Here is a 24,905-nt window from a genome sequence, read left to right on the forward strand (position 1 = left end):
TCCCTAGGCAAGGAACTTTATTTACTGCAATTGCAGATGCCCTATGTACTACCTGTGCGCTTGCAGTTCCTTTCATTTGTGTGTTATTTAAGCTTCATTTATTCATCAGTCTAGCAGGCTCCTGGCAACCATGTCATTAAGTAACCGTGAGGTAGCACCATCTACTACCAGGACAGACAACATCCCAGTGATCAAGTTCCAAGCTGATTTCCTTCTCTGGCATAAACTCACCTCTCTCTGGTATACCAGGTGAGTGCCATGTCCCTTCTTATTTGTGTCTTCTTCAGACATCCCCATCCAATTTTTCTGCACATGGAATTGTCACCATGACTCCAAGTTAATACCTCACTTCTCTGCAGCCCCTTCCTGCAATGGTATTGAGCACTTTGAAAGACTGGTAAGATTTTTATTCCAAATATAAGTCAACTAGAAAATAAATGTAAGGGATTGTTCAGGGGTACAGGATTAGCCATCTTGTCAGCTGTACTTAAGCCTTCATCACCCTGGGAAAGAACCACATGCTGAAATCCCACTTTTGAGAAGGACAAAGTTAGAAAAGCACTTGGAAACAAAACTTGGCTATAGGTTTGTGTAGCTTTTCCAGACTGGGAGGGTGGGAGCATAGAGGAGATGCCGCCCCTCACCCTGTTCACAAAATACAATGGGTTTGAGTCAAACTTGCACAGTTTAATAGGTGGCATCTGCCCAGCCCTGCTATCTACAGCCACATCTTTATACACACAGTTTCTATTGCCATTACTCTTGGAGGAGTATTCGCTACATAAAAACAGTGATGTCCTAAGGATTTATCCCATATCAAGTCAAAAGAAAATAAATAATTCAGTAAGCATGCCTCTGCCTATGTTCAATGATGTTGAATTTTTGAGTCAAAGTCAAGAGATGTGCAGCTTTGCAGGGTTGAGGACATCTCCTGGTGACTCCTACTTTGGTTTCTGTTACAGGATATTATGCAATATATATAAGGTGTAGTATTTATGTCAGCCAGTTCCAGCTCCCATGCAAACACCAGGATTGTTCTGAAACACATGGGATAGTCACACTGTACCCATATTGATAGGACTCTGGAAGGGGAAATCATAAATTGAAAACCACAAATGATGGCTCATTAGATTTTGCATTTCTACTAAAAATAAGCAATTTCAGGCAGAAAAGAATCTTCTTACAGCAAAAACACTATCTGATAATGAGCATCCTCAGGCACTGTGAGAAGATGGCAGCTTAGCTTTTAGACACAAGGGAAAGGGAAAAATGACAATGCTTTTTTTTGTGTGTGTGTGATATTTTTCTTAGTATAATTTTTTAATGAAAAAACATCAGAGCACTTATAAAGCACTTTCCAACTTCAAAGTGCCTTATAAAGCTTTTTTTAAAATGTAATCCTTCATAAAGGTCTGTCTTTGTAATAGCGCTGTGTAACAAATTATCATGTACATTCTGCAGATAGGAAAACCAACACAGTGAGCATCAGCAACCTTCCCAAAACTGCAGAGAAAGTGAACAGCAATGCTGTGACTTACACATTAGAACCACCTTACTTTCTGTAATGAAGCTGCTAGATCTCAGTTTCATCCCTATGAAAGTTTAAAATATTTTCAATCATTTTGATAAAAAAAATTCCAATTTAATTGCTTAGATACCTTTCTAAAGGTCATTTGGGATCTCCAAGTTTCCAAGTTAATGATCACTATATCTCTTCGGTGAACATAGCGAATTTGACTTTTGTGTTCCAGTATTGTCAAAATATGCAAATAAAATATCTTTCTGGGAAGAGATTAAAGTTTTCTATCAATTGAGCAAGTCTGGCAAAACAATTTCTACAAGCAGAACAGGAACATACTGTGCTGCCTGAGACACATCTTGAAATTCAGGTTTTTTATTCCTTGTTCTCAGTCTGACTTAGGCAGAGAACAGGGACATGATTTTTTCATGTGAAAAGCAGGAACAAAATGATTCAAAAATACAGTGACAGTCTCTACTCTAAAACAAAAGACAGAACTTCATCATGCTTTTGGCAGCTCTTGAACCAATTACTTAAAGCCTTCACTTCTGATACTTCAGGTGTGAGTCCTTTTCCCACATCACAACACACAACTACCTTTTCATTTCACTGCGTTGCTGAGCTTGGGTCTTACTTGCCATCCTGGCCCTTCTTACTCCTTCTGCAAGATCAGTACTAGTTCAGCAACCTTACCCCTCTCCTGCTTCTGCTATTGTCCTGCACGCCCCTCTAGGTATACAGGTGCCTCAATTTGCCGTTATTTTAATACAAATTGTAGCAAAAAAGCCTTTATGACCAGAATTAGAAAATTCAGTTCTCCACAATTTAAGAAGGCAAATCCATTATGCTAGTCTCAGCACTGTTCTGTCATTGCATGCACAGGAGAGAAACGAAGAAGGGGAATCCAAGAAACCTCTTTTCCACATTTTCTCTTTCTGGGCTTCTGCACAGAGACTTTGCCCCACAATGGGACATACCTAGTACTATATGAGATACAAATGAATTAACGCTCTGCGATGTAGGATTAGTTCCGTACATTGACAAGGGCATTGCTGACATAAAATGATAAAATTTTAACTCCCATAAAACCAGAAAAAATACAATTTTTGGAAATGTAAAAGGCCTCTTCCTGTGCACCTGAATCCAGAAGCCAGACCAAAGCCCAACAGTAGATGACAAACATGATTTTATTATCCTTCCTGATAATTTTTCCTGAGTGATGTGGTACATGTATAAATATTTAGTATCTGTTAAGTGCATATATACACTTATCATGTATGTATGTTTATATATGTATTTGTAGTGGAAGATGGCACGAAGCTTTCTCCTTCCCTCCAGCCACAGCAAATATATGGGAACTATCAAACTTCCAATGCTGTAGGGAAGGCTGATATTTTCCCTTGTACAGCTGCATTCACTCAACAAGTTATCTGGGAAAGGTGACGCAAGAGATCTGTACGTCCATCAGCAGGCAGCTGCACTGAGGGTGCCAGGAGACCTGCACGCTGACTCTCTTTAATTGGGTGCTGCAGGCCTGGGTTTTAGCCTGGCTTTCCCAAATAAAACACCTTTCCTTCATCGAAAATGTATGTAAATGTATGTCATTGTGAATATAATAAAACACATTTCCATCATTCAATACTCCTCTGGAGACATTCAAAACCTGCCTGGATGCAACTCTGTTCAACCTGCTGTAGGTGACCCTGCTCTAGCAGGCATTGGACTAGATGATCTCCAGAGGTCCCTTCCAACCCCAACCATTCTGTGATTCTGTGACTGTGGTCCATAACCGCAAGACAGACACCAAACAAGTGACACTTCCCTTTCCATCTGCCCATGATTCTGCTACTGTCACTCCTCCTGGATGCTCCAGGGATTGCTCCACTATGCTCAAGAGCAATAATGATGTTTCTCAGTATAAAAGCTAGACCTTCCACTACCTGTAAAAAACAAAAGAACAAACAAACCTCCAATAAAATAAACAAAGAAAAAAACAACAACAAAAAAGTTTTGCACAACTGATTATTTGTTGTTTGCACTGTGCTAGAGGTCAGGCTCAAGCAGAGGCCGGGACCCTGGTGTAATGGGCTGTCTGCAGAAACAGAACATTAGAAAACACCCCTCCCATTTAGGCAGATCAGTTGTGAATGGAATTAAACTTCCCAAATGAAGAGATACCGTTTTTTACCACCATAAAAAGTAGAATAAATATATACGATACTAAAGAAAAAAATTAACTGACAAAAATACATGACAAGGAAAAAGATTATTAGAGGTAATGTGACCAAGATACCACTACACTTCATCTCCTGTGTGGAGAAAACACTGAAGTGCAGAAAATAACCCCTTGCCCTACAGAGATGTCATCTGATCTTCTTCCTTTCCCATTGAACATGAAGCTTTTGTAAAATCTCCCCAGTCTCCTACCTATTTATCTGCAAAAAGTGAAGACTGAAGACACTAGCTTTCAGGCTCGTACTTCTTGTTTCCTTTTAGCCTTGGAACAAAGAAAGCAGAACTTCCCCCCTGAATAAAACATTAAAACAAAGGCTTTTGTGAAGCTTACTTGCAGTTTTGAAATGCTCCACTCTCAAAGGCTGTGTTGCCGATCGAAGGCTGCCCTAGAAAGGACAGGGAGCGCACAAGCAAATCCACGCACTTCCCAAAAGACACAGGGTATCGCCAGTAATGGGCATTTCAGCAGCAAGTTGCTCTTCTGTTCCCTCTGTCAAGGACTGAATAGGCTGCAAGAGTTAACGTCCTTGGAAACCCTGTATTATGTATTTACTCCTCCAGAACTGGGTGCAACATCTGGGAAAGCATTTTGGAGGGAATGGGAGTAGAGAGGTCTTTCTCGCCTTCATGCCACTGCAGGGCTACACATGGTAGGCCACAATCATGCCTGAGACCTTAAGTGAACTGCAGTTCTTTGGAGGTAGAATATTAAGTACTAAATGGTTTGCTTAGAGAAAATTTTATTCTGCATAACGAAATTATCATTATTCCCTCGTGCCACACACAGACAAAACACATACGCACCCCATATTTACAAAGTCAAGGGGCACTGTTGCAAATATTTTTCATAACCTGGAGACTGAAAGCAATCACAGATGCAATTAGACTTGCTTTCCCATCAAAGTACCTTGGAGTAACCACATGGGCACTCTTCCATATCGGCACAGCATCAGACCTACAATGCAGAGGAATGACTCCCTGTGTGTAAGGTGAATTCAGAGCTTGCAAAATGTGCCAGAAATGAAATCATTTAACTTTCCACAGAGTGGCTATTGGAAGAGAACTGGATGTACAAGCTCCTTGTGGTATGGACACCTGCCCGTAAGTAGCTGGACTCAAGACAACTATCTCACTACATCCAGAGGTTCTCATTTCTGAACATCACATTACTAGGCTGTGATGGCATTGGTGTGCCTGCCTTTATACCCTGGTACTTATTGCACCAGCAGACATCTGCTTTTAAAAATATTTCTGTCCTGAAAGGTGAACACCGTCAAATCAATGGGAATAGGTTGAGGCTTCAGCAGCCCTGTTTATTAAATAATCCGTTTATCTTCTAAATAGAAACTGCATGAAGAAATAGCAGAAAAGCTAGAAATGAAAACTTCCATGAAATATACTGGTTTCCACATTGGAAACCTCTACTGTTTATTGAAACTGGCAGTAAATTTTAAACAGTAAAAGAAGGTATTTCTTAAAAAAAAAAAAAAAAAGTTATCACCCAATACAAATAGAACCCCCCTATTTTACTTAAAGCAGATTAGTTTTTCAATTGGCTTTGTTTATTTAAATTCCCAGTTTCTGGAACAGCATGTGAACCTGCTGTTGCAGCTGTTTTCACCTGACAGATTTACGTGGAGGAGGGAGAGCTCTGGGGTAAGGGCTTAGGGAGCCCATAGGACATGAGAACAAAAACCTGGGCTTTGGAATAGCGAGTCTGGTCTGGAGAGTAGGTAACAAAGAGGTGTTAATTTTAAAGTAGGCCAAAAATCTACACAGTTCAAGTCAAATCCAGAAGGATTATTTAAAAAATGTTGCTTCCTCCCAACATCTGCCTAAAGAAAGGCTTACAAACCTGTAAATATCTCTCTGGAGCTCATAGCTAGCAAAAGGCATTAAACAGACCTTAAGAAAACAACGGGTAATGAATAGAGTTTCAAAACTTACAGAGCAAAAATAACTTTTTTTGGTGTCTCTGACTTCTTAAGTCTGCTCTGAAATTGCTCAAAGGAAAATGTGAACAAAGACTAACGACAGGGGCCCTCTCATATTAAAATAATACATGGAGCAACACTGAGTGAGAGGAATGCAATGTTTGAAAAAGCACAAACTAAATAAAACACCCATGTACTCACTAGCCTTCCCTCTTCTAGGGTAGTGTCTCAACCCAGCTATAAAGAAACATCTCAGGGAGGAAATGTTACTTTCTCAGGTACAAAACTCTATTTCTGAGATGTTTACTGCCTTCATGTAATGCCGCTGAAGACCCCCTGACACTGACAAATAGGCTTCATTACATCTATGGCAAAGGTATTTGCTCTCATCTCTCAGGAATGATATAGGCGTTGATCAAGGACAAAGCACCAAACACTAAAAAATTCATCTGGCCTGGGGGCTATATTCAGCCTGCCTCTGTAAGTGCCTAATGAAGCACCCACATCTTCTGCAGCAGCAGCACTGAGAAGAGTGACTTCGACCTGGTGCTGGTTGGGGCTCTTGGATGAAAAGCAGCAGTTGCAGCCCAGTATCTGAGCCCCACAGAAGGTGCTCTGGTTACAGCTTTTGCCCTCCTCCATCCCTCCAAGGCAGGAGCAAAACCACGGCCGTGGCTATATGATGCCCTACACTCACAGACTAAATCCCTTTCTACTTCACACCAACTGCAAAGTCCCAGGCTTTTGCTGCCATTGACCCTAGAAGGCCACTCTGCCACGCTCCTCCAGAAATTTCTAACTAACAACTAAAGGAAGGTTGCACAAAAATACACGATGCTGATTACTCCTATAATAAAAGAAAATCCTATGGAGATGGGAGACAGGGAGCAGTCTCACGTTGTAAAAATATGTCCAACACAACCCTAAAGTGGGCATCTTCCTTCTTTATTGACTTCTTCAGGGTAATTCACACAGTGTTTCAAACTCCTTGGGCTTCTCCATATAGTAAGAGGGTAGACACAATGAGCTAGAACTGGATTTAGCTGCGAGCAACTTTAGATGTGAAATCCAAGACAAATCAAAACTCCCTTTAAATGACAATGTAGCTGGTTAGGTTTCTCAGGTCACAGTTCCCATGCCAGCACTGCTTTGAGACATGTTCACACCACCCAGCGTATTCTGCATACTTAGAAAAAAGGGAAGAGCTTCAAATACCCTCCACAGGTACTACCTATTACACATGTTTCAAGTTTCTGTGTTCTTTAGCAGGCCCCCTAACAGACAGCATAATTTGCCTCTTCAATTTACATAATATGCCTCAAATTTACATGCTCTCCCTATTTAAGAGGAGTCAGATGATTTCTATGAAAACTGCCTCATGATATGCAAAAGTTAGCTTTGGTACCAACAGGACTTTCATTCAGGTTAGAACAGAATACTGCAGACGAAGCAGCTTGTGGATGAAAAGTGGAAGTACCTTTTAGTCATGTGGTCAGCCTGTGGGACAGTTTGTCTGTGACCAGGCTTACCACCGCATGCGTGCCCTGGGACAGCACCCACAGCCAGCAGCCACTGCCCTCCAGGGTCTCAGCTGGCAGCCAGGGCCTGACATCCCTTGATAATCATGTTTTTCATTATTTAATGAATTAACAAGGCAACTGAAATCAGTATGAATAAAAAAGGGATTGTGTGTTTTTCGTATGATCACTGCTATCTACCCGAAAGGTGTTTTCACTTTCTAATGTCTCCTTTGCATTCTTTCTGGAAACAAGCCCAAAGAGTCCTGGATGTGTCTTCTTGTTTTCCCTCCAATTTCTCCCTGAAACAGACTCCCCTGTCCTCTCTTTCCATACACACACTCTATCCACAACTATTATGTTGATTGAGGCTATAATGAAATCTAGTATTTCACCAGACTTTACTGCCTTGTCTTTGATCTGAGAAATGTTGTGACCATAAGGCTCTGTCCTGCTGCCTTCACCATATCCAGCTTATGAACCTATTTTCATTATAGTTACAGATGATTGAAAAATAATGACAAGTCAAGTGAAATTCAGCAAGGAAATTGCAAACGTTTTTGACTGCTTTGCAGCTTTCCATTGACATTTCAGAAATGTTCAGTCAACTAGAGGAGATCAAGATGTATGTCCTCAATTTCACAGCATGAAAGTGTCTGTTAGTTTTTTCCTAAAATAATGAAATTTAAATAATGCTTTTTACATTTTTCACAGATCTGTGATTTCCAGTTTCACCAACTTCACAGAACAATTATTAAAGTCTAGTTTTTATAACCAATATTAGTGTCTCAACAGAAGGCATGATTTGACTCTCTGATTTACATAAAACATATCAGATTGTCATCATCTCTCTTCAGAGGGAACAGTGTCTGTAGATCTTTCATGAACCAGTAGTAGAAAAGGAAATGGCAATTCGATGAGATAAATATTTTTTAAATTAAATTTTGATGGGGGGAAAAAAACCCCACCACCGTGGAAGGAACCACTTTACCTAGCCTGCAGTGCTCAGCTGTCCACTGGAAGTGTCAATGGCAACTTTAGTACTGTCTAAAAGGCCTGAAATAGCTGTTACAGATCATAAAATAACACTACGGTGGTTCAGCTCTCCATCTTCGAAGTAAAACCAGCAAACTGAAGAAGGCAAGTCCCACTTAGGGCTGCATGGGTGCAGACCTCACTGGGAACAGCACTTACAGATTTCCCTATTCCTGTGGCTGACACCACCACCTATGCCAAGTGCAACGCAGGCATACACTGACTGGGAATGCAACCCAGGGCTGCTGGTTTTCCCATTTTTAAAGATTAGTCTTTTGTAGAGTCACACATTAGTAATTTTATGTAAGTTCACTGAAGCAGAACTAACGCAACACAACTCCGGTGAGCCAATTTCTCACAGTTTCTCCTTGCAGAAAGAGTTGATAAACCTGAGCTGCAAGATTGCCTGTGAGCCCCGAAGGCTCCCCATCACACCCGATACCTCCTGATAGCTTTATTTGACGATTTGGCAAAACAACAACAAGAAGCTGATACTAGAAAGAGAAATTTAATACCCGTGCTTGTGATTTATTACATGCTCTAACTATTACAGGTTTCACTTGCCGTTTTTCTAGTTGGAGAGATGATCGGTAATTCAAGCTCGCCCCCCAGTGGACTCCATGCCCACACCAGCACCAGACATTTTGAGGAGATGAGTGAGAAGTACTGGGGAGCTAGACAATAGCATACTTCAAAAACCTAGCAGTTAATCGAGTAGAATTAAATGCAGCTGTTACCGTACGTATTTTTTTTTTTCATTTTTAAATAAAAGAAGTATAAGAAGTAATACCTTCCAACCAACAAAGTTGCTCATCCTGTCAAAGTAACGCGTTGTTTTTCCTCCTGTAACCAAATGACTGTGAATGTTTCAATGGCTATGCGTATAGAATCATGTTAAGTTGGAAAGGACTTTTAAGATCATGGAGTAAATGAGGAAAAAAAAAAAGTTCTCAAACACATCCTGCTTAGGATGACAAACAATTGTCAGCGAGATCAGCCTGTCTTAAAAAAAAAAAAAAGAGTCCAGATTATGCAATGCCGAGTTTCTGTGATCTTTTCTCAGAAAGTTTCCTACTGAAACTTGCTCACCCTTGCGTGCATAGCTGTCATACTTCATTTATACTTATCCAAAACTGCACTAATTACTGTGGGTCATATGTGAATAATTAACTTCTTTTGCCTGAAGCAAAAATAAAGGCCAAGATAAAAAAATTAAGATGAGATTAATACATAGAATATGCTCATGGCCAATGCTATATGAAGTCTGAATATACCAACTGCTTACCAAGACCTGAGAAGTGTTCTGTAAAACACAGTTAATTTTAACAGCACAATACAGATTTCCTCACTGGATCTATTGGCTAAATTCAGCACTCACCTTCTCTAGACTACACTTCTTACATTGCAGCAGGCATGAAGACATGCCAACCTAAAGCAGTTAACAGCTGAATGAAGGTTTTTTGGGTTTATGTTATTTTTCTTTTCTCCCTGACAGAGTAAACCAACATCCAACACGACTGCAAAATATTTCAGGCAGCTGCCTTTTAAAGGGCTGGGGATTCGTTTCAGCCAGCTAACAGCCCGGTAGGTATCGGGGCTTCCTCTGTACTCAGCAGTGAAAGAGAAGCACCTTTGCAAGCCAATCCCTGGGTCTACCTGAAGAGGGAATAACGTGCCCCAGAGGTGCCAATCCCTCTTTGACTACCCAGAGATCCCAGACAGATAGCATTGCCTAGACACCCAGCTGTCAGGGAACCAAGGCTGGGGAGATGGATCCTATGATTAGAGCAGGTACAGAAACTCCCTTCATGCTACTGGAGAGTTACAGCTGCAAAAGCTGTAATTAGCAACACCATTTCAAGCCTTTAGTGCCTAGTTTTGAGTACCCTGAGTGCACAGCCTGAGATTCAGTGGTGCACACTATCTAAGCCTGATTTGGGTGCGTTACCTGCAAGCGCTGGTCTGCCATGAGATCACTAATGAATTACAGACTCATGACAAATGTGATACACGGTGTTCTAAGATGTCACGGCAGAGAAGAACCTTCTGTTTTTCTGGGCTAAATTGCGTGTGACATTTCTGAGGTTGTACACATCTAGTTTTGTAACTGAGCTCCTTGCGTGATCCTTGCTTATACTCCTGGGCTGCTCACCAGTCTTGCAGGCTAGAAAAGAGTGACTGACCCCCGCTGTGGTACAGGCACATAAGTGGTATTTTTGGTTCAAACCAAACAGTCTACTGTTTTCATGCCTCTACTGGCCTCTCCGCCTTCTCATCTGCTACAGATATAATGCTCAAAGAGATACAGCAAGAATAGGAAACAAATTAGAAATCAGGGTGGGGAGAAGGAAAGTGACAGAGTAGGGTCAGATTGGGATAAGAGAAGTAAAACAAGAATGACAGAGAACAAGGTGAAAGGGTAAGGCTATATAAAATATATTGGAAGGGTAGGGGTGAAAGACCACACTGAAGATGGGAAAGAACAGGGAAGAGGAAAAAAAGAATTAAGACAAGACATGATAAATCAAGAGAGAGGAGAAGATGCAAGCATTAATAGGAAAATATGAAGAAACTAGAATAACTGGCCTGGAGGGAAATGCAATGAAATTCCAAGATTACCAAAACATTTCTGCTGCTTAAGGAAGGACTCTTACCTTACAGAAATTGGTTTAGTAGGGGATATTAAGATGGGAGCCTTGTTCAGTATTCCTCTCAACAAAAGTCCTACCAACCAAAAGACACGTTGGAAAGAGTGATGGAGACGTGGCCTCATTAGAAATGGAGAAGCCACCACTTAATTTTTTAAAATAGTGTCTCATACTCTTTGGAGTACATCACACCACAGAATGTGCCAGCAGATTCTCAGCAAAGAACAACATTGTGCTACATGCTGGATAAACACCATCTTTTATCCAAGGAGTTACAAGAATGCTGAAGTACGTTAAGAGCAGGGAGATCAGTAAGTTTAATTTAAGCAAATCAGCAGCAGAGTAAGGAACAGCACTGGAATTCAGAGCATTCTGTCCACTGCCTTTCTAGCCATCCAAGCAACCCCCTTTTAAATTGCTCTTGATGACTTCAACTTGCTGCACTTGAGTTTATCCACAAAATAACAGCCATTACACATCATTGCTTCAGCTACCTTTACACGCACGTCATGTAGACTAGTACTGGACCATAAAGTTTATAAGGATACCAGGTACTGATTGTTACGTGTTATCATCACTGAATGAGACCCAGCTCATCTAGGCACCCCTCCTGCATCTCTGTTGTAGGGACCTTAGTGCAATCTGTTCTCATAAAGTAACTGTCTTCCCTCTGTAGTACGTGGTAGGTGTCTCTGAAAGCCTCTGGAAAGAAATACTGAGGTCTTGACTTTAGATTTGAATAGAACTGAAGGCATTTAGTGGCACCTAGCATTCAAAGGCTACACCTGTAAAACCAAGTAGCAGCAATAAGAGCAGGTCTGTGGAGTGAAAAAAATGGCACTGAAGACCCACGTCCACACTATGCACTTCTTGAGGGTTTTCTTTAGACTAGCTCTGGTTGGTGCCAAGCAATGACCACCCATTGTTGAAGCAAAGCAGGTGTGTCCCTGGAGCCCACTTTTCCGTTTAGTTTTATCTGAAAGAAGTCTGGTTTGTGCTGACACTGCTCCTGTGCTGTGAATTGGGGATGACAGAGAAATTCAATTCAAAAGCACGCTCTTGATCTGCGCCAGAATGCCAATGCTGATGCACTCGCAGACATCTCTCTTATTTAGGTACAGGCCTTTGGCTCTTAGTGTAGGATGACAATCTCAATAGGTCCTAAATTAGGCAGAATGGAACCTGCTTTTCTTAACTGTGGTACCTGGTGCCAGCAAAGTCTTACCTGTGTGCGTTCTCCGGTGAGCCTTCAGGTGGGAACTTTTTGTGTATACTTTGTTGCACCCCTCAAAGTCACACCGATGGATGCGCCGCTTCCTGGAGTCTGGAGACTCAGACCTTCTCTGACGCCTTGTGCTCTCAATACTGAATGGTGAAATTGAACTAAAAAACAGAACAGAAGCAAAAAAATGAAGCAAGAGTATGGTGTATACCCTGGGCCTCAAAAGATCATCAGAAGTGAACTTAACAATTAATTAAATATTTCATTTTCTACGGTGTCATCCGCAGCACATATTTGAAACAATCTGTGCTTTAACTAGAACGTATTTTGCAGTATGAAATAATTCAAGTCATGATTTAGAAGTGCTTACTGCGGGAGAAAACACCACAATCCTTGAAATATTGCTGATATATATCTATATCTATATATATCAGTATATATGAAATACCTGATAATAATCAGGTAGTCTGACCATCTGAGCTTTATTTCTATTTTACACATATCCAGATCCAGGCTTACTGAACCCTGCTTTCTAGACAACTTTATATATAGCCTCCATAATTTCTCTTTGACAAGTTTAAATAGATAAAAATCCTGAAAGATTTTATGAGGAAGTGTTTCCAATACCCAGATCTGGAGTATGGATCCCTGCATTTGGCTGAGCACTTACTGTTTGCTTGCATACAGGTTGCTAACAGATCCGTATCAGCCCGCAGCAGTGATTTTTCCATTTTCTTATTTAACATTTCTGTCTATTATCTGCAAGTCAAAGAATTCTATTCCCCTTCAGACCACAGATAAATAAGAAGTTTATTAGCACAGGGCCGGTGAACAATCCCCACAGAAATGTGAATGCTCATTGAAGCTACTCCATTTACAGTAACGCCCTAAGGCCTACCAGTTACCCCAATTTTAAGCAATTAAAAATATAATTTAGTCATGCTACTTTAGTTTCTAAATACAGTGTGGGCCGAGTCTAACACTTGAAGAAAGCCTGCTACAACACACTTGCATTGGTTAGATAAACTTGTGTCATACACTACTATCAAACTGGTATGCCAAACCCTCATTGACTGCCATTAATTATATTACCCAGCTATAAGTAATTATTAATCCATCACCTTATCAACCCCATTACAGTTATACTGCACGGCAGTCACGTTCATCTACAGTTACACTAGCCTGTTTAGCTACTTTAAGTACTGGAACAACATTGGCCTTCATCAAGTTTCTGGGGCTTCCCCCACATTCCTGGGTTTATTGACATTCAAGGTAAATGACCGAGAGACTCATCAGCCAGCTCTTTCAAACTCTTTAAGATGAACGGAAAAGAAGTAAGCATGAACCTTTGGGGAAGCGAAGATGGGCATTTGTAAGAAGCACTGATGTTGACGCACCTGCTGAGAAGCTTCTCTGTCAACACCAATCTGCAACCTTCTGTTACAATAGCCACTGCTCTCACAGCTATAGCTGTTCTGGCATAAACTTCAGTTGTAGACATTCCCAGAATTTGCTGAGGACTATTTATAATGGGCTAAAACTTTGCATAAAGCATCTCGCACCATTAGCCTGTGATGTCACTGATGTTCCAATTCTCTGCACACAAATATTTGAGCCCTGAATTAATCGTAGTCCAAATGATGCGTTTTTCTTCTGGTTTAAATATTTTTACAGTACAACTTTAATTTAAAGCACTATTTTTAAAAAAATGGAGTAGTGTCTTTCTGACAGCTGTTTTTTTCTTTACACTTGATATATAGTCACAGCTCACCTTCAGGCAAACAAATATTCCAGATTAGCTATTTTTGCCTATAATACAATGTGTGTAAATGGGTGTGGGCAGTATTTCTGAAATACGAGAGAAAAATAGACAGAGGGCTATAATACCAACCTTAACTACCAAGAACTAGTCCTCAAGAGAGTAAGACACATCAGCACTTTAACTGTGTGACAGAAATACAGGTATGTTTAGCTGTCACAGAAATGGCTTAGGAATTACATTTAAGCATTTGCATCTCAGGGAAAACAGAAGTCTTGGGTTACATGATTCACTGAGAATGGTCTCGCTATTCCAGTGTTTTCTAAACACCCCACCAGCTAAAATAAAAAGCAAACATGCAAATCAAGTCTTAAAGCTCCATGCTGAAGGCACAAAATCCAGTGCTCAAGACCAGAAGATCTTTATCTTTAAAAATAAATATCTGTGCACCATTTTTGCTGCATGTGATTTATGAGCTGTCTTAAAAGCCTGTTTTGTAAGAGGGTGTTCAGATCCCGGGTAGTACAGCTCATTTAAATGGGAGGAGGATCAAGCTTATAATGCTGCTGCAATTTCCAGCCCTGAGACAAAATGAACCTTGAGAAGAGTCAGCACCTCGTAAAAAGCTGTCACGTACAAGAAAGTGACCTCACTGCTGGGAACTGCTCTGTGCTTTCCTGGATATTTATACAGGAGAGGGTGGCCTAGAGCAGTGCTGCACAGGTGGCACATGATCACTGCTGCTGTTTCTTAGCTGGATTGATCCCTCTTTCTAATTCCACGCCAAGGAAAATGATCGAGTAAGGCCACAGAAGGTGACATGCATTGACACCAGCCCCCGAGACCTTCACAGCCATTGCTTCCTCAGTGTGCTGAGTAAAAAAGTTACCATCAGCTCGAACCAGCAATGTAACCTCAATACCTTCCCTTTGCAGCAGCGCAGGCTAAATGACAAACTAACCGGCAGAGGAGGCTCATGTGGCAAGTGAGAGCACACCTCCAAGGTGATCTCCCTCTGACACACTTCCACGGTGCACGGGGACCCCACAGTGCAGACACTCACTGGCAGAAAAGGAGCCAGATCCTACCTGACACCACCAGCTTTGCTGTAATCTTACAAAAGCTGTGTGATTTTTTTTAGATGGAGATACCACAGGAAGCCCTAAAAAGAGCACAAGGCCTTTTTTTGAGCTTTCCGAGGTTAGTCCCTCTCACAGCAACTTTCAGTTGACTTGCTGATGTTCTTTCCCTAGGTCATGCAGCGGTAATGGGACATGCTCCTCCTTCTTGAGCAGTTTCTACAAAATACCCTCACTTACCACATAGGCATAAAAAATAGTCCTCAAAATCACGTTTTTCACCTTTTAAAGGCCATCAGGGTTCTGCCGGGTGGCTCTGGTCAGTACAGGGCTCCAGAAACTACTGTTCGATGGCCTCACAATGGACAAAGATTTTGAGAATGGGTATGGCAAGGATCTCACAGGTATTATGATTTTTTACTCATTTTTTTTTCTTTCTGCTTACAAAGTATTTTGAAATCACATAAAATAAATACATTTTAAAAACCCTCCAAACCACACACAACACCCCTCCCTGCCCAAACCATATCGTAGCAGCCTCTCTTCAACTGTAAGTGTCCCTCACAGAGTGCCCAGAGTGCAGACCTGGAAACATGTCAACAGCTGAGAGCTGCCAGTTCTCCTGTTAATGGCCAAGATCCCAGGCAGTCTTTAAGGCTGAAGGTGGGGTTTAGCAACAGGACTGACACCACACATAACATCCCAGTGAAACTGCAGGATGATTTTTGATGAAAGATAAACTAACAAAGAAGAAAACTGGGTTCTGACCTGTCAGCTTGATGTTTATTTATTTGCAGTTTGTTATTTCTAAAATCAGTGTAATTTTACTTATATATAAAAATAATATTTTAATATATTTATTATACATTATTATATAATATATAATATATTAGGGTAGAAACTGTTACGCTGACACATATCCTGGGAGACTGCTGGTTGCCTCCATGAACAGCTGCAACACCTGTAGTCAGCACTGCTCACAGCATGATATGAATGAAACCAATGTGAGCATTTAGGCTGATTTACAAAACTTCAGCTGCGTTACTTCCAACTAGAAGTGAAAACATGCATCTCCACAGTGCACACACAGCAAAATGCTTGTCTCTCTGATGGAAAAAAGTCTGGAAAGTAAAACAAAGACTGGGGCTTCACCAGTAGATGGCCATCAAGTTCTGCTGAACGTGATTGGCATTGCATGTGACAGGGATTTAACAACCCTGGTAATGCACGATTGTTTTTCCTTTCTACGAATGCTGCCCATAACCTTCTAGGTGTTTTGCCTCCGTTCTACACAGAGACTGTGAAAGACCCTTGGCCCAAGTGGTTTTTTATATATCCACCCTGTTTTCTGAGCAGAACAGAGCTGCCCAGGGAACATGGTATGCTTATTCAAACCTTGAACTGTGTTCAGTGCTGCAACTAACCAATGATGCATCATGCGGTGACAAGTCACTGCACGCTGGCTGCTCCGACAGCCTGCTCACGTGCTCTCGTCCTGTGGCAAACATGCGGTGTTACCTTCGGCCACCAAAGGATGAACTTCCTGGTGCTGCTGGCCTCCCTGCAAGCTGGGCCAGAGCTGGCTGACACGGTCAGCAGGAAGCCAGTGACGTGCAGCAAGCCACGCTTTGCTTTTTGCTGTACAAACAGTGCCCCAGCGTTGCGTTTTTGTCCTTGTGATTGCCCCTCCGCAATGAGCTCAGTCTCTTTGGCTACATCTGCTGCCTGCCTTGCAAAAGACCTCATGGAAAATACAGTGACCCAGGGCCAACAGGTACAGACCAACCTGTATCCAAAGTTCCCCTCAGCTTAACCATTCAACCTTTACAGCACTCGTACTGTATTACCTTCCTCCCTGGCTGGCCCTGTAGTTAAATGAGAGACTTAATGGCTGCACCTTAACAGTAGTCCACGACTGCTAAAACCAGACACCAACTGCCTGTTGGGGTGAGACCTGGGCACGTATCAGCTGTGTCCCCTCCACTCTGGCTACCGTAAGAAGGAGAACCAGACTGGGCTCAACCCCGTGTGGCATCTGCTCAGCTCAGATGAGGGGCTTGGCAGGCCAGAGCGTGTCCCACAAGGTAGGCATAACATGAGCTGTGGTCCTCTTGTGTTTCTCGGGCTCTGGGCTGTTGAAGAATGTGACTTGGCCAAGATGGCATAGCAGGATAGTCCTGCTCCAGTTGCTTTCCATTTCTGCTGGCACTGGCAGTTGTCTGGTCCAGCAGCAAACCAGTTCAGGGACCCACAATGACGGAAAGTCAATTCTGCAAAAAATAACCTGAGCAGCTTGCTTGCTTTTGCTGGTTTAACTCCCTAAATAGTGGTGCCTGCCAAGTATCTGTGCTGACACATGGGAAAGGATGGGCCAAGGGTCATCATCCTTTACAGTGGCAACTAGTTGTGACTAACACCAATGACACAACTTTTACAGAAATTTATAATTTTTATGAAGAAATCGAGAACACGGACATAACCAATCAACACAAGGAACAACTGGAAAATCCACCTTTTGCTCCACAACAAAACTTCTTCTTGTGATACTTGTATATATGACATACACAAAAATAAAAATATAAGTAGACAGGCTGAAAACAAAAATTGGGAGATATTACCATGCTAAATACTTAGGAGGTGACAGACAATGTGCCTTAGCAATACAGGACAGAAGCAACAGGCAACATTCATATCTCAACGCCAAGCCAATTTTGGACATCTGGGTATTTAGGTTTTCTACTTTCAAAGGGAAAAAAGATATAAATACATAATATCCAAATATACAAATAGTGTATAAATTTAGCAATGTGAATCTTTACTTTATGAGACGTGCAAGGCTTCTGGGCCAACCCGTAAGTCATAGTAACTAAACGGGCAGTCAAATGAAATAATAGCAGAAAACTGGAGTATATATACATGTCTGCATTCGGATGGTAATGAGTAGTTGAAGAAAATCCTTGGATCTCTAGCACATTTGTTCTGCATTTAAAGATAACCTGGGCTGCAGAAAGATCATGGGCTTTGGCCAGTTAGCATTTACAGAAGCTAGAGCTCTTATGTGAATAACTATGGGCATAAGTTGAGCCTTCTGCATTATTTTTTAAAATCTTGGTCTTTGGATCCAGTGGTGGGACAGCACCCCCACAGCACATCAAGCAGCGTGCTCGTGCAAACCCACGGCACCTGTCAGTCCTCCTTTGGGTGAAGTGGGACAGCAGTGACCACACGCAACTCACAGTGCAGCTCCCTGTCAAGGACGGTTGGAAGCAGGGACGATGTGTGACTGTGTTCCCGATGCCTTTGCCAACAGAAATTATATGGGTACTCCATGTGTTTTTGAAAAGGGGAATTGAATCACATTTCTCAGTTTCCAGCTCTCAATTACTTTCTTTTGTAGTAGTTTTTCACATAATGTAATTTCATTTTCTGATAGCTTGTATAATGCTACCTTCCCACTCAGGAAAGTATCAGGTGAAAGTATCCTTATAAACACTAAATATTAAACCGTGAAGAAATATGGTATGGATTATTTTTCATTAATTTATAAAACTTCACCTAGTAGTGAGATGCCCAAATCATCCTATATAAAACCATAGTAGTGTTTTTGCTTTAATATGCTTAAAAATAAGTGTAACCGCCTGATAAAGTCTTCCCCTCAAATATTTACTTACTGCTTTTTTTAATACAAAGTTTCTACTGTCTCCTGCTCACAGACAGACAGATGCACATGCATATATACATATGTATTTCTTCTCCTCTTTGATCCTTAGATTCTAATTAATGTTTCATGAAAGGCAAACATCTGCCTTAAGAATGTTAGACATTAAAACATATCAAGCAGTACTTAAGGGGATCATAAAAGGAAAATATGTACTACTCTTCCATTAGTGGTAGTTACTTCAATCAATGTACTTTAAGGTGATGTTACACTGGAAATTATACTTTTTATCAAAAAAGAAAGGAGGAATTTGGCAGCATACACAAACAGTACACATATTAAATGGGAAAATCACATGGGTAAACAAGACACAGATAAGAGATTATTTGAATACATTTGGTTCAGAAAGCGCCTGAGCTAGAGATGGTGGGAAATCTCACTGGGAGCAGACAGGAGTAGGAGCATGGTTAAGTTTGCCCTGTTATGCACTGTCCGAAGTGTCCACTGCTGGCTGCTGCTGGAGGCAGAGCCCCAGGCAAGAGGATCCTCTGCTCTGGCTCTGTACAGCCATTCCTGTGCTCTTACATCCCTGCCCTGGGTGGCTGGCAAACAGAATACCCTCCACATCTTTGACATTACTCTACTGCACCATTTATTTCCACTGAGACAAGCTAAAGTTACTTGAACTGTTGAGCTGCCTTGCCATATGCAAGTGTATTACAACATCTTCTCTCTGGCTGTGATGGGACCAAAAGTACGACTATACATGAAACAAACTTCTGGCAGAGGGAAAGAGCTTTGGGGTCCACTAGGAAAAGCACTAATGTCAACCATGGCATGCCTTACCAAATTATCCATCACCTCTGTTATCAGCTGTGTTAAGATGAGACGTGAGAATGAGACTGTTGCCTTATGCTCCTTATCTGTGTTTTGTGCTCTGGATCTGTGCTTTGGGATCTGCAAGCACTGTCCAGCTGCTAGGGCAGCGCTGTCCTGGGGTGTATCCCAGCTCCACACTGGCCTGAGAGTACACACCACATTCTCCACTTCCACACTGTTCCCCTGTGCCGGGTTTCTAAGGAAAGGAAGCTGGGCCAGAAAGTATGACATGCTCCAGCATGTCCCCCAGATCCGACAACTGCATGGCTGGGACTGCGAAGCACACTTCTGATAGAGAAAACCTATAAATCAAGCCTATGATGAACTCCAAAATGCCACTAAAAGAAACCCACACCAAAACATTCCATGATAAGGGCATTAACCAAGAAAATTTTACTCTAGAGAGTTATTGTGTAAAAAAGCAAAGGAATGACATGTTAACACATGTAAACATTGCCCACATAATTAAAATATTTATTGCTGGTTTTTGACAAGTTCACAGCTGTATGACAACTTGCACCACTTGCAGTTACTGCTATAAGAACCAGAACCTGGGCCAGCCTTATTCCTGCACAACTGCATCCAGCCATAGCCAAGCATGGGCAACAGCACGGGACCAGTGACACTCATACCAAATTACTGAGCTGCTGTTTAACAAAGATGAATCTCACAGTTCCCTCAACATGGCAGGACATCCTAAGCTTATTTCTACTTGTAGAAGTTTCAGAAGCATTTGACAGTAAGGGTATGATGTTTTACACACAGACATACTTTCAGTATTTTTCATTTGTTTCATATATTTTCATATTTTTCATATATTCAGTTAAAATACTTTCAGTAATTTTAAACATAATTCTGCTTCATTGCTCTCCATCTTTCTCTTGGTTTGGACAGATCGACTCACATTAGGTGAAACACTTGGCCTTAAATTTTGCACAGATTTCTGACGTGACAAATGACGCCAGTTTACATCTTTTTAGGAGGTACTTTCTTTCTAACACGTGCAACATACAGAAGATGCACGGCTGCATCATCGACAATTCCAGCTCATCAGCAGGGCTGAACACAGTATAAAGACTGCTTTGGATGCTGAAGCCCAGTTTAATACCTCTTTTTGTAACATGGAATAAAGAGTAATAGACAAACTGAGCTGGGGAGGGCCCTTCTGCTCAGCATGGTTAACTTCAGAGCTAGACCAGATTGTTCATGGCTCTGTCCTATTAAAGTCTGAAAATGTCTGAAGATACAAAAAAATGCATCTCTCTGGACAACATGTTCCAGTGATCAGCCACAGTCATGTTCTAAATGGAGTTTCTAATGAATGCTCGCTTTTTATAAATAGTTCCTACATAAATGTTCATATTTATAAGCACACATACCTACACATTATAATGAAAGATAACTGAATGACCACAAGCTAATGCAAGCCTCAATTTCTTTCTTTTTTTTTTTTTTAATTAGGTTACATTGCTTTAGCCCAGCATTCTTCCAAGCTGAAGTGGAAATCCATGAAAATAAGGAAATCTCAAGCAGAGAGGAAAACATATCTTCAGAATGAACTCGCAGGTGGAATAAACTGCATGAGCAAAGATCTGTTCTTTGGATTTGAAGACAAAGCATTGTATGTATTTCTGAAAGCAGGAATAGTTCCTGAAATCCTGTATGCCAAACGTGTTTGATGCACACTAGTTCAGGCCTGGGAGCTGAAACTGGTCTAGCAGAGAAAGAGCATCTTATTTCGTTCCCTCCTTTCAGAGCTGGCAGAACAGCAGTGATCATTCACAGGATCTCCAATGCACCAGCCGTCCTAACACTCCTTCCAGATGGAGGCTGCATCAATGCCGAGTCTGTTCTTTCTTTTTTGTCCCTTTCTAAACAGAGCAGAAAATTGGGTAACTGAGCACCTCCAGCTCAGCTTTGAGAGCACAGGGCCCTGCTCTTTACCTTTTCTGTTCCTTTCTGATTCATACTTTTCCTTCATGTTTTTCTGGGAAGACATATGCAAACAAGCTACAGTAATACTGGTATTCTCAGCAAAAGAAATTAAAAAAAGGGAAATAAAGACTACTCTGTTGGAGGCATGGGCTGAGCTAAAATTTCCAGCATGGGAATTAGATGAATATGTACATATTCGTGTATTTCACCTTTGTTCTGGTTACCTGTAGGAACAGCACAGACACTGCACTTTCCAGTGCAGGACTCCGTGTATGTTGTACCCTGCTCTCCAGATTTCACTTCCTTCTCATTATCTCTAATTCTGATTTCACACACCTGTGCAGCACAGCAGTCAGCCCCAACATCTGTACAATTATGACTCCCACTCGGGCATCCACCTCCTCTTGTTGGTCACACTAACAAATGTGGAACGGATTAAAAATCCTCTCTCCTGTACCCTTAGCTGATAGAATTGTCATGTAACCTCTTGCCAGGTCAGTGACGTTAAATGAGGACACTGTGTCCACTGGGACTGAAGCTTATGTGAATGATCTTTTCCTTCCTTCCTGTTCAGAAGGTTTGTTATTGGTAGGTTAAATATTTGATTACCCTGGATACCTATGTATAATGCAATTATGGGTGGTCATCTCTCACACTGTGTCATCAAGCAGATGTTGGTAACTACTAAATAGTTGAATCCATTGCTGTGTACACTTTGGTGCTTATATGTATGTAAAAATAACCTGCCACCCCCAATAGAATGTCGCCTCAAAAAGCCAAATTTTGCCCAACAGTCCTCTACAAGCTCCTGCCTGAGAATAAATAGTGCAAATAATTGATCTATTGCAGAGATAAAATATCATACCTATTTGATCTGGATACAAAAAAGGGACTAAATTTAATTCATTTGGGGACAAAAAAAGTTACTGAGCACAAGAACATACTTCAGGGAACTGGGTTTCTTTTTCTAGACTTACTTTCTAGTTGATAAAGTTTGAGATTTATGGTGGTTTTTTTTTTTTCCTTCCAGAGGACCCTCTCCTAATGAAAGGAATTTTTTATAAAAGAACATGAGAAAATAGTATGTTAATCAAAATTGTTACTACACCCCAGAGGCCATACAGATTGTGTTACCAAGCATTTTCATTAACAACAATGAGGAATCCTGATGTTTTTATGTTATACAAGAAGCTAGCTTTTCTATTCAATATGCTAACTTGTACCTGGCTTTACAGTCATGCATCTCAATGAAGTATCTCTTCATTTAGGTTACGAGATCCTTGCTACATGTTTTTTGCTCTTTTGTGTTTGCAATGCAAAGTAAGTACAGTAAAGTCCAAATTAATGAACAGAGTACTAATATAGTGCCGCAATACGAAGAAACCTCACTACCTCTCCTTGCATCTATGGTTTTCCACACCTATTTATAATATAGTCTTGCCTGAAAACCAAGCAATGTTGTGGGCTTCACCAGGTCCAGCTCCTCAGCCTCCCTTCCCAGGGACTGCCATTTATTTTCTCTTCCCACCCTTAATCTTCCTTCCCTCTTCTGGTAGACTTGCTGCTACCTCCCCAGCTGGGAACTGCCTCTCTAGAGAACCACAGGGCCAGTTTTTGTCACTAAAATATTTACATAGGCAGAAATTTATATACTTGCAGTTTCATTCTATCTACTAGTATCTGAAAGACTTCTAGTGGCTTCATCCGCACACTGGGATAGAAAGCATCCCTGGAAGTTGTAGACATCACTCAGCCATATAATTTCTGAGAGAGAGGAACCCATGACTACCATCTCCAAGCTGGAAGAGTTGCTGTGTCTTTTTACTGGCAAAGTACTATCAGTTGGACTATGTGGGCAACCAGTCCTTTTCTTCTCTCCATCACGGAAACCAACCTGATTTCCACACACTGAATACTCGAGTCTGCACTCTAAGTAACTGCAGGTAGGTAGAATCTTTCCACTTGTAATTAATTAGTCAACCCAGCACTTCCCTACTTCCCACACATAGCAAAAAGGCAAATTTCAACAATTCCTTTTTTCCTTGTTTATCATTACACCACTTCAGCAGTCAGACAGATATCCAGCTTGAATGATGCCAGCCTTGTAAAAGTCCAGCAAAGCTGCCATTGTCTTCAGTGGAGTCAGACATACGCTCTCCCAAAAGAAAGAGGAAACTAGAGTACTGTGGTTTTCATGAACTGGCCCTCTTTAACACTTTTCCACCAAGGCAGCACTGTTTGCAATCTCATGTGCTCATGGACAGGGCAAGGTTGGATTAAGAGGAAAATTTCTTCTGTAGGCAGACTGCATATGGCCATAAAGTACATTTCGTACTAAGAAATGTAAGGAAACGCAGATCTGTTTGTCACACCAGAAATTGTTTCATTTGCACTCAGAGAACAAAGTCTCTATTCTTCACATTAAATACCCCGTAACACTTTTTCAAGAGCACTGATTAGGCTGGTGGCCAAGCAGCTCCACTCCTCTGGGCTTCACTGGGTCAAGGTAGCTGCGTGGGCTTGCTCTCATGCTCCTCGACTCATGAGGAGCTACGTGGTCCTCACTGTGGCCGTTTCCTGGTCAGTAAAAACTACAGATGCCTTTTGGATGACAATATTCTTTAGAACAGCAAGAACAAAATCCTGATGACTTTTTGCCATCAAAATAAATGGTCAAGATTTCACCTTATGCATCCACCAGCCCTGCTAAGGCAAAATCAGACTGAGGACTTGCCTGGTTATATGAACTATCACTTTGCATGTGAATTTAGAGGAAAGTTCTCATGTTAGGATTTAAATCAGGTAAGATTTAAATGAAGTTGTCTTTTCAGTTTTTTTGAAATGTAACACAATGTGTTCTCCTGATAAGAAATGTTTTCCCACTGGCTAACAGGCATATGCCTCCCTTTGGGATGTCAAGTTTTCAATTTGAGGGAAATTATTATGCTATTTCCAACAGATATTGATTTGTTCAGAAAAAAGATAAAAACATACTAAGTTGAACAAGCTTTACAACTGTCAGATTTTTGACCCAGCCCTTCCCTAAACACTAGCAACAGGCAAAATTGCATGTTTGCAGGCTTTATGAAATGAATTGTATTTAGCTTCATCCCACCAGAACTATTCAGATAAATACTAAGAAACAATGCTGCCCAACAAAAGAAAGAGAATTCATAGTCATATAGTATTGTAGTTAAATTAACGCTTTTTTGCAGGGGTAAATAGCCACCATTTTCAGATTAGCACACTTTTTCCTTTGATTTAAAAATGTCTCAGGCTGGAGGGAAGGAACTTCGCTTCCATCCACACAGGAACATGGGAGGGAAACACCAGAGGGATTTCTTGCAGACGCCTTAGAAATGCGTTTCAGACCTCCTTCATCCACATGATAGTCCTTTGACATGTTTAGTACTAGAAAATACTTCTGTGGCCTTGTTATTATTTGGTGTACTTATTTGTTACACTACCACCACTATAATTCATTT

The 24,905-nt window shown here is 41.2% G+C and overlaps 1 protein-coding gene across 6 annotated transcripts in view; it reads right to left on the reverse strand.

Moving 5' to 3' along the window:
- The window catches only part of KLF12 (Kruppel like factor 12), a 251,878-nt gene that overhangs the window by 14,665 nt on the left and 212,308 nt on the right, over positions 1-24,905 (reverse strand). For all 6 annotated transcript variants that reach the window (XM_037378167.1, XM_037378161.1, XM_037378163.1 and 3 more), the window contains one exon: positions 12,114-12,271. In XM_037378167.1, the coding sequence (XP_037234064.1) occupies positions 12,114-12,271 (158 nt within the window). The remainder of the gene's footprint in view (positions 1-12,113; positions 12,272-24,905) is intronic.

The sequence above is a fragment of the Falco rusticolus genome, chromosome 2, assembly GCF_015220075.1.
Source record: "Falco rusticolus isolate bFalRus1 chromosome 2, bFalRus1.pri, whole genome shotgun sequence".
NCBI lineage: Eukaryota > Metazoa > Chordata > Aves > Falconiformes > Falconidae > Falco > Falco rusticolus.